The sequence below is a fragment of the Rhopalosiphum maidis genome, chromosome 1 (assembly GCF_003676215.2).
Source record: "Rhopalosiphum maidis isolate BTI-1 chromosome 1, ASM367621v3, whole genome shotgun sequence".
In the NCBI taxonomy this organism is placed as follows: Eukaryota; Metazoa; Arthropoda; class Insecta; order Hemiptera; family Aphididae; genus Rhopalosiphum; species Rhopalosiphum maidis.
In genome coordinates, this window is record NC_040877.1 from 67,972,383 (window position 1) to 67,984,495 (window position 12,113).

Below are 12,113 nucleotides of genomic sequence, written 5' to 3' on the forward strand. Positions count from 1 at the left end.
TATTTCTATACAATTAGAAGCTATTAAAATATGTAAAGAAAGTTACCAAAATAGATTTATTAATAATTTTAAACATAATAAATCACGATTTAACCACCAATTGTTCCAAAGATTGACCGTATGGATAATAAATATCTTATTAGATATAACTTCACACTGTTTCTATACTTACAAATATACATATATTATAGTGAAGAATGCTAGTATATTATTTAATATTTAGTATGAATTTTTTATATAAGAAAAGTGATAAGTTATAATTTTTCTTTCTTTATAAAAATATTTTCTGTGGCTATAGACCGATCATATATATTATTTGAAAGGAGACACAATCGTATAATAGTTATTTTTATATTAAAATATTATGTTTATTTATACATATCTAAAATTCAATTGTAAAATATATATGATGTTAAGTAAAAAATAATGAAACTTTAACACTGTTACGTATATAGTAACTCAGTGTTTTTGTGTCACTAAATCGAATTCATTACAGTTGCAGCGATTAATTTTTTAATTTGATTCTCCATATATTTATTACCTCACCCTATTTTTTATCATTAAGATTTTATCTCAGAAGTTTTTGGTCATATTTACTTATATGATGCATTTTTGTAAACTTATAAGCTGTATTTTAATAAAATATTCTTTCTGATTTTCTTTACAGAAACAACTATATTAAAAAAATACTGTTAAATAAATAAATATTTCTATAATGATATTATTATTAGAATATCAGAGACATAATATAATTATTCTGTTCTAAAAATAATCAATTTTTATATAATATTAATGTTATATAGTTATATTTTATTATATTAACTAATTTAGAACTAATTTTTACTATCCTAAACAACAGCATTTTTTTTTAATAACGATTCAAAAAACATAAATTTTTGTACAACTTGTTTTATAGTCAATTAATAAACAATTTATATATATTTCCTGAATATTTTTATCATTTAATTTAAATTTAATTTAGTTTAAAATAATATTATTGAAAACAATTTTTTTATTATATGAAAATATAGAGAACTATTGAATTTTATGTTTATTGTTATAATTCCTAAATTGTTAAATAATTTCCTAATTAAACTAAATTGTTAGCAAAAATTATAATTGAATTTTACTACAAAAATTTTAATGTATTACTAAATAATCTATAAGATTTCAATTATTTAGTCGAGCACGTAATATTGGTGAATGAAAATATACCGATGGCCAATTCTTTAAAATCAAAATTTTCAAAGAAGAACAATTTATCATCTGGCTACCACCCTCTCATCGACAGAATGTGAAAAATAAAAAGTTTTATTCAGTTTACTCCAAAGGTTTTGAACAGTCTAATAATATATAGTGTGTCCCAAAAGTCCCGTATCACCCTTAATATTTCCATAGAAAATCAATATATTTAAACGCGGTTTTTTTCAAATTACTAAGTATGGAAATTCCGATTGAATGGCAGAAAATTAATTTTTTTTTTTAAAAATTCAAAAATTGTCAAAATTTTTTATGCATTTAAGAATTTTAAATTTTTAAGATAACCATTTTATTGAACATATTTTTTAAAACAGTTCAAAAAACAAAAAAAATATATTAAAGTTCAATAAAAATTGACCAAGTTAGAGTAAGTTATGTTTTTGAATAATTGTAATAAAAAAATCAATTGTTTCATATTTTAATAATAAAATATTTATTTTAGCATGACAATACTTTTACATATCTAATTAAAGTTTTGATTTGAATAAAATTAAAATAGCCGTATCTTATCGTTTGCTGAATAGCGAAACTAGTTACCTACTTTTAAGTATCTTAATTATCATGAAGTGAACCTAAAGTTACGAAATTGGACATAATCTTACAGTTATAATTAATGCGATTTATAATAATAATATCTACACATATCTTAAATTTGTAAATTATAATTAAAATTATTATTTTGTGTTTTTCCTTTATAGCTATTACTGCTATTAGTGTCATCGTACAGTACGTTCTGTGTCTTTAGTTATAACTTTTTATTTTTTACTTATTTTGTTCAATATTTAAAATGACTCATACATTCTCAGTACATGAGTACATCGACATGGTGAAATGTTACTTCCTAAACAACGAAAATCATAGACAATTAGTGACGTAACTACGGGGGTGTTACTGTGCTAAGGGTGCTGGTCAAAATTAAAAATTTCCAGTAGTTTTCAAAAGAGTCACGAAAAACACTAAAAATTTAACGGAAAAACGGGAATTTTCGCGCATAATCAGTTTTTGACAATCTATTTACGATTAAATTAAAATATTTTGACTTTTTTTAAGCTATTTATAGTCAATTGAAATTTTCGATTTTTTTTTCAAATGTCGATAAAAAAAATTGGCATTCTAAAAAATCTTTCAATTTAATAGAAGTTTTATTATAAGCTGTAATTATCGTAATAAAAAATAATCAAAAAGCGTTAGTCATAATTTTTATTTATAAGCATTTAAAGATAAGTTAACCTAACCAGTTTCGCTGTTCAACAAAAGACAAGACACGGCTATTTCTATTTCTATTCAAATCAAAACTTTAATTTATTATGTATGTAAAATTATTGTCATGCTGAAATAAATATTTTATTATTAAAATGAAAAACAATTGATTTTTTTATTTCAATTATTCAAAAATATAAATTGCTCGAACTTGGTCAATTTTTATTGAATTTTAATATTTTTATTTTTTGAACTGTTTTAAAAAATGTGTTCAACAAAATGTCTATCTTAAAAATTTAAAATTCTTAAATGCATAAAAAAAATTTTGACATATTTTGAATTTTTTTTTAAAAAATAATTGAATTTTATGCCATTTAATCAGAATTTCCGTACTTAGTAATTTAAAAAAAACCGCGTTTAAATATATTGATTTTCAATGGAGATATTAAGGGTGATACGAAACTTTTGGGACATACTGTATGCTATCAATAATCAAAAATGACAAGAATTTAAGAGTTTAAGGACTACTCCAAGTATGTTTTATTTATATGATATACCTGTCACTATTTATTAATATCTTCTAAAGTAGCACTAAACATTATGGCCAATACTAAAAAATAATTAAATTTACCATTATGGCCACATTAGTTTAAACTGAAATTTAAACATATTTATTCAACTATGATATTGAATTCCATACATCTAAGCCTTGTCGTATATTTATATGGTACATATAAAACACAGAAATTATACCTGCCCCGGCTGAAGTAGGTCAGACTTGTTATACCATTTATTAAAATAACCCATAATATAAATACTTTTCCTCTTCTGCTCTTCCGGGTGGAAAAATAATAAAAACGTTTTTAATTTATCTTTATTTTTCTTAATTAAAATTGAAAAACCAAAGTTCACAGTCAAACAAGTCTTTATGTGGCCATTATCCGTACTGTGAAATATGTCGTGGATTACATATTACCTGGGACTAATGCAATAAACTACCATCCGGACAGTTCAATGATTCTTAAAAATTTGGCTCTATTTATAATAAGCTGTTGGCTAATTCCTACATATTTTTGTGAAAAGTGTACGGGAGTTAAATCATATCATTCACACTTTAACGTATTCATCTTATTAATATCATTAATATAACATGAATATTATCTTATTTTTTATATATTTATTTTCCTTCATTCGAAATGCAAACACCTGAAACATTATATTTATGTTATATTCTAGTCGCATATATCATTTAATGTTAAAACTCAATAATTAATTAAATACAATGAAAAAATATTATCAAAGAATTCATTACTGTTTTATATTTCAGTAATACTTTTGTATGATAATATATTATATGTTTGAATCTTTCGTCATAAAACTTAAAGCATATTATAATATAACTTTTGCAGATAATAATTTTAAAGGAAACATTGCAGTTTTGAAAGTGTGAAACTTTTCTTTGAATGTATAACCGTGGTTCTGACTGTTTTCGATAATTTTTGAAGAAAAGTTGTGTTATTTCCGGTGATCAATAAACAGTGTCATTATTAGATGTTGAAAAAATATATGAGAGTAAAATAATTATTGAATACTCGTAAATAGAGTTAAGCAACGGGGCCACATATCGTAATAGTTGATTTAAAAATATTTTGTTTTCAATGCGTAGGGTACGTACTTTTTTTTTGTTCCTCATTAGATTTGCATCTCTACTATCCTGCGCGTTGCCTGGTGCGTGTGAGCCCCACAGCCGTAATGCCATTCGCATATATACAACAGTTATAATGACAACGGGAACTAGGTACTGGACAAACAGAAGCGTTACCCTGTAGAATAGCATAGAGCGCTCTGGAAGCCGGACGTTGTAGCAGAACGGTTTGACCAACTTCCGGCCGTCTGTAAAATATAATAAATGATAAATAATATATGAATAAAATCTACGTAGGTATATTTTATATACATACAAGGCATATAAGGTGATTTTTTTTTTAAAAAAACATTCATTTTCTTGTAAAGCATTAATTTTTTAGTAATAGTGTTTTTAAAGAATTATAAAAATTTTAATTAAAAAAAAAAATATGCATATTTCCTTTATTATTATAAATGTCCATTACTTATTTTTTTGAACGACAGCATACAATTTAATTTCATATTCCGAAAACATAAAAATATTTTTTTTTATCCATTAGTTAAATTATTATTAAATTTTTTTAATAACTTAATTTTAAAGTAGTATGGAGGGTTTGCCGTTCAATTTTGTTCCATATTTTGATTATTGAAACTTAAAAATTTATGACTACTTTATTAAATCGAACTATTAACTACCTAGTCATTCGAAATATTTATGCCTTATGAAATTCCCAAAAAATATCCAGAATATGAAATAAAAATGTATGCTAATTACGTGTTTGACTAAATGCGTTAAAAACTATTAGAAGTATAATATTATTTTTAAAAATTGTTGTCTTGCAATGAATTTGAACTATGGAAAACAATTTCCAAAACTATTAATAATTTTTGTGAAAGTGATGAATTTAAGGTATATTACCTTTTACAGTTTTACATAATCATCATATAAGTAAATCATACTACGCGCACGTGTGTGTGATAGAGAATATGATATAAAAATGGATCATATCATAATAATTATTTTACTGAAATGTTCGATTTTCTCTAAGACAAGTATTGTATGGCGTTAAATAAATAAATTTATATTGTCATTATTTCAGTTTATTTATACAAACGCGCGGTGTGAGTTGTACAATGTAATTATTTTTCATGATTAAATTAAAAATCAATATTAAGTAATGTATTATAACATAGCAATACATATATTTTTTAATTTCGTTGAATTTAGACTACTAAACAGATTTTTTTAATGTTTTATTATAACCGGCCGAATATCAACACTGATTAAAATTTAGATTAAAACAATTACAAAGTTAACTAGCTTATTTTATGTTTCTACATTATCATATTATACCAATCAGCGTATTAAAAAATATTTTGGGCTCTAAAAATGTATAGAACAATATACATTGTACATTTTGTCAATGTATGCGTGCCATACTCTATGAACAGTCAGTGATCATTAACTTTACATAGAGATATGTGTAACATCTGCATATTATAGTTATAGACTACATACGTAATTTATTTAGAAAAATATGTCCCTAAAATGGTTTTAGGTGTAATTTATTCTACCAAATTTTTGTTATTTACATCTCAATGGCTTTAATATAATTTTATTTTATATCAAGTAATAATATTAAGTGGAGATTTTAAAACATTTTCATGTTTTTCGATAAGATTTTTTTTTATTATTATATAAATAATAATATCTTTATTTAATTAAAGATATTTTTGAAAATTAAAGTTAAAATAGTGGGTAGTAAAATAAAACTAAATTATTATACTTGACCCAAGTCTATCGCTGGAATTATTTTTAAAAATCGGTATTTCAATTTATATTATGTTATATTTTATGGTTACGATAAAATGGAAGAAAATTCATTAAAAAATACCGATATTATTACTCATTAATATTTATTTATTATTAATATAAAAATCAAAGAATATTTAACTATTAAGTGTTTAAATACAAATGGCGTAAAATTAAGTGTTTGAATTATTGTGATTTACTGACGACTATAAATTATTCTATACTAAATTAATATTTAAAATTTGCGAATAAAACAATGGTAGTTGTGTTGCTATTGTTTTACATTTTTAAGAACCTTGATTTAAACATATGATACGATTGTTGGAACTTAATTTAAATTCAATTTTTGCCTTAATACTCAAATACAAACACGGGTTGGATTGAAAACTTATAGAAATTCACTAAGAGAAATAAGTTAGAAGTTGTACAGAATTTTAAATTTATTAATTAAGTAAGTGTAACATGGTTATAGACTTTGGTAAATTAAATAATTATGCTTAAAGTGTTCAATTGATTATAATAATAATTGTTCTATTTATTGAATTATATGCATACAATATAGTTAAGTGACTGAGTCTGTCTTAATAATCTCAAATCTGCTCGTTGAACAAAAAATGTATTATTTTTGTTGAGATTTTCATGTTTAGCATTTCATGTACGTATTCGTCGTTTATTAAATTTTAATTCAATATCTTACCTAAATGTTCAATAAAATATGTTGATTAAAATTAAAGATGGTTCAATATTCTAATAAAAGTCTGATCGGTTTATTTTGCAGTATAAATATTGCCATGGCAAATGGTCGAATAATGATATACATCCTTTGACTGTAGTGTAAACAATGTACTGCCTACGTAAACCAAACCGGAAGCAATGATTCGGGGTATTTAGAGACTGTTCGAAGAAGCAGTTGTAATAGAAAATGAAAGTCATCATACAAATAAAATTATCACTGACCTCTATCTCCGTATTCGATGAATTGCACTCTGAGAGCAATCGCCATTGGCGTCGCGAGCACAAAAGCTATCGCCCAAATGGTGGCTATTGATATTTTTGCTCGGAATTTCGATGGTATTGCGCTGTTAACAATACAAAATACTAATAATACTAATAATAAATCATGACTGTTAACACAACAACCATTTATACATTTTTAAATGTAGTAATTATATTGAGGTCACTTATTGTTGTGTAATACAATTTATTTTTACCTAGACAACTTACTAACCTGAGTGGACTGAGAATGGCTCTGTGTCGGTCAATTGCAATTGCGGTTAGGGTAAAAATGCTTACGTTAACTGAAAGTACTTGTACGAACGGACAAAATGGACACATTAAAGCAGGTAAATTCCATCGTTGCAATAGGGCGGCCTGAAACTTAATTACCATCGAATTTCTGTATTAATAATTTATTTAATCGATCATGATAGTATATTTTAACGCATAGACTTACACCGTTTATTCTATAAGGAGTATGTACCTACCTATCTCCGACATTGCATATTATAATATAATTGTTAGCTACTATTCTATATTATACGATATAATTAAACAAAATATGATAGTTAATTACATAAATAAATACTATTTTCCTCCTAAAATATACGGATGGTGGTGATCTATATGTGTAGGCATAATATTTAGATAATAATTATTTGTATCATTTAAACGAATAAAGAAATTGATATTCAAGATAAAGCATGATATAAATATTATGTATATATATTTTAAGACAAACCATATAGATTTTAAATTAATAAAATACTATTATTCATTAGTTATTACTTATTACACCTTTTTTGAAAATAAATATTAAATTAATTTTTATTAAAGCTGATAATTGTAAGCTAAATAACACTATCTGTTGTAATATTTATCGTACATAGTAAATTAAATAAAAATGTGAATAATGAATATCCATCAATAACTTAAACTAACTAAAAAACACGTATTCAATTACTGTAAAAACGAATTAATGAGAACACCTTTGTATAACTCATTTGATTAATACAATAAAACAAAATAATAAAAACTGTACAAAATTCCTAAATTTAAAAGGTTTATAAGTAGCTCAAAAAGATTTTTAAAATAATATCACGACTATTAAATACGTATTTAAGTATTTTGTGAAAATGTCATATTCCCGTGATTCACAACAAAATAATTAAAATCGAAAGTTGTACTTCAATATTTATATATTCTCACTGTTTTTGCTAGTTTTCTAAATAAAATATTTTAATCTTAAGAATTTCTATTAATTTTAATAATACTTAAAATATACATTAAGGTTATTATTAAGATATTTTTTATGGAATTATCTGTACCTACCTTACCTAGATATTTTATTTGTTATTTTGGTTTAACAGTGCACTTATCGTAGGTACATACTACATGTATACATCTATTTCTTCTACTTTTAACTTACAGTGGTATGTTACAGTACAAACAGACAGACACAGCAATTCGCTGTATTTTTAAAATGCACCATCTGTAAAATAAGTTACTTAAACCAAGTCAATTACTTACTTGAAACGGTATTGAAAATAGACCAATAACGATATCCGCTAATGCCAAATTTGCTATGTACAAGTTGGTTACGTTATGCATCCGTTTACTTGAAGTCACAATCCATATTACTAAAGCATTGCCAACCACTGCCATAACAGAAATTGTACCATAGAACATTGACAGAAGAACAATTATGCTTACGGGCACATCGTATAGAAATGTAGCTGTAATATAATAATAAAACAATATAATAATCCACTATTATAGTTAAAAATTATTATTAATACATAAAATACGTTTTAATATAATGAATTATTAATATTTTATTCTGTAATATTTAGTATATAATGACAATAATTTAAAATATCAACTTCTTATTTTTTTTTAAGGTATATTTAATTGAAGATATACCTAGCCTTCTTTTTTCAGATGAAAATATTATCTTTTTATACTATTAAATAGATAATTTTTTTAATTTTGATGTTTAAGCAAATATTTTTTGGTTCATTTAATTTTCTTAAACTAATAAATACAATAATTTGAATAAATTTAATACATAATATATATTATAGAAAACTATGAAACCCTTTCCTTGTTACCATGCCTGGAGAATAACGCCGTTTATTAATAATTCTAATAAATAATATCTTTTGAATTCTTAACATTATAAGCACGTACTATGTTATAAATTAATATTATCATATTAGACCCAATTGAATCATTAAATTGCTTAAGTTCAAATTAATAAGATGATATTATTAGGGGTAACTTCTGAATTAAACGTCATTCAATTCCAAGAGCTTAACCACATCAGTGGTATGGTAAATAGGATTTTTTGATGAAATTGTTGTGTATGGATGCATGAATCGATTGAATAATAACATTTAAGTACCTACACTTTACAGTAATAGTAGGAATTGTAAAATATTACTTAAATGCACAACTATTACATAACTTTATCCAAGTGATAATAATATATGAAAGCCGGGAAGGTCCGCACTGGAATATATATATATATATATATATACAATATTACAATTCACAACTCCAATGCACCATTATGACTAATTACAGTGTATAGGTATTATATAATTATAATACAAAACTGTTTCATATCCATTCAATTTCTTAGATGAACGACGTTTGGATTATGTATACTATCATAGCAGTGCACTAAATCAGATTATGGAATAAAACATAAATCATTGTAACTACGATTGGACGGTAACGGTAATAAATAATAACGATGATATTTATTACCTTATAGATATAGATTTTTATACTTATGATTTAACCGCTAAATGTTAGTTGTACAATATTATAGTATATAATATTACAGATATCCTGATATACAGTAGGTATACTATACAAATAATTTTTTTTTATTATATATACATATAATATATAACGTCATTCTTGATTTTAATATAAGTAGGTACTAGTTCAACAATCTCAATAGCTCAAACAAATGTATTCAATAATTTATATTGTAATTTTTAAGTTAGACAAGGAAAAAAACACTTTTGTTTACAATAGATAGGACAAGTATTAAAATAAAAAGCGGGACATTTAATCGAGATAAAAACAAAACAAACAAAATGGTATATTTTAATGTGTAAACTGTTTGTGAAAAAGAAATGAAAAAAAATCCTTTTTAACTTTTAACACCTATAAATGTACGTTTTAAATATACAAGAATGATTTATTCATTAAACTGATTAAAATGTTTGCATTAAGATTTAATGAATATGTTTTTAGAATGCACCTCAATGTTTTCTACTTGATATGTTATATAATAGATTTATATTTATGTATATATATATATATATATATATATATATATATATGGGTCAATATAACGTTATACGTGTAATACAATCATATGCAATGTATGTGTGTTTAAATAATAGTTATACATTTTTATTAACGTTTGCAAAACTGTACTATTATTTCCTAGGATACGCCCTTACTATGATATATATATATCATGACGGACTAACTACATGTGTGTTATATTTACGTCTTACATCATATGTACATTATTGTTATAGACGTTTGTGCCTTTTTGATTCTCGAGTAGGAATGCTATTGTTAATATTATAACGTTGGACTTTTTCCAGTAGGAATTCTGTACGTGGGATTTAAAAAATAACAATTGATCCTAATATGAACATAATATAATAATATATGAACCAGAGAATGGAGTAAAAAATACGGTTTTGGATGAAAGACTACGGTTGCATAGGTATATAGGTACTATACTAGAATGGCTTTGAATGATTCGTGTGACGCGTCAATGAATCGCGCCCGACTAATAAACGGAAATATTGTTGGCGTTGAATTCGAATGAGATCAGGTTATATATTACATTATAATACGTATATTATTTTCTCCCGAGACACGTGCTCGAACCATGCGTTTTTCGATTTAATAACCGTACCTGTAACGCGACACTTTACGGAGTCGGAGAGCAGAGCGTCTGTGAAAAAAAAAACTAAAAAAAAGTTGTGATAACAAAAGTCTTCGGAAATTGCCACAATCCCCTCTTGCCGGTAGCCAATGTCGGGGCATGACGCACGATCGATCGCTCTTTTCGAATTATAGGCACGTAATTAATCGCATCTATAATATTCACAAGAGTGTAATATCTAATGGAAAATTATTATATATATATATATTGTTATGATTTTCAATTCTCTTTACGATGCGGAATCTGCCCTATGAAGTGTTTACGACGATGGTCCTGACCGATAACGAAAAATGTCACTTTTCCAATCTGGACCACAATCGACAAGTGAGTGCACTTTCTACTTTTAGATGTAAGTAATATTCCTACACAAAAACACTCACCAACACGTAAATTATGGAAAATTGCTGACAAAGCTTCTAAACGGGTCAATGCTTTGTATCTTCTCATATTAAACGTAGTACATTTACGTTATATACGCTTATTTACTTTCGGAACTTAGCTCACGAGCATGTACATTTAAAAGTAGCATTGTAATTATAATTCATCTGGTGGTAAGAGAACTATAATATTATAACTGAATCGTTTATTAAAAATAAGACCATCAGTTGAATAAAATTTAGAACAAATTTTAAACAAATAGAACATAAAAAAGAATAATGTCTGTAACACAATCATTTTCATAATAAATGAGTTTATAGTTTTAAAATGGTCTATTTTGAAAACGTTTTTGATTGTTAATAGACTAAACATACAAACATGTCTGAAAACTAAACCACTAGCGAGCTGATTATCTATGGTGAGCAAAGAAGACGCTAATACACACGACATTAATCAATAAAACCAACGCAAAGAGGTCATGATGTAGGCATAGTAAACGTTAGCTTGTTAGAGTATTTAACAAATATTTGGAAAGTTTGGAAACGTCAAGAATTGAAGATGTGGATGATCAGAAATTTTGATTTGAGACTCGGTTTAAAAAGCCATAGTCCTTCATTTCGTGTAAGCTAAAATAACTAAAATAATAATTTTTTATATAGATTTATTATAAAAATGATTTGATCGAAAATATTGGTTAAATGTTTTTATAAATATCAACGAATCAATTATTATATTATCATACTTTTCAATTTTATAACCATAAACATATATAACACACATATTACGTAATATTTAAGAACTTAAATAGTTAACATAATATTTACGGTTTTATTTTACATCAGTGCTCCATATTATGCT

At 25.0% G+C, this 12,113-nt stretch overlaps 1 protein-coding gene across 1 annotated transcript in view; it reads right to left on the reverse strand.

Moving 5' to 3' along the window:
• LOC113547905 (RYamide receptor-like) overlaps nucleotides 1–12,113 on the reverse strand; it is a 56,729-nt gene that overhangs the window by 8,471 nt on the left and 36,145 nt on the right. The window contains exons 4-7 of the mRNA XM_026948481.1: nucleotides 8,426–8,631; nucleotides 7,128–7,276; nucleotides 6,857–6,978; nucleotides 4,136–4,353 (exon numbers count right to left, since the gene is read on the reverse strand). Of these exons, the coding sequence (XP_026804282.1) occupies nucleotides 4,136–4,353; nucleotides 6,857–6,978; nucleotides 7,128–7,276; nucleotides 8,426–8,631 (695 nt within the window). The remainder of the gene's footprint in view (nucleotides 1–4,135; nucleotides 4,354–6,856; nucleotides 6,979–7,127; nucleotides 7,277–8,425; nucleotides 8,632–12,113) is intronic.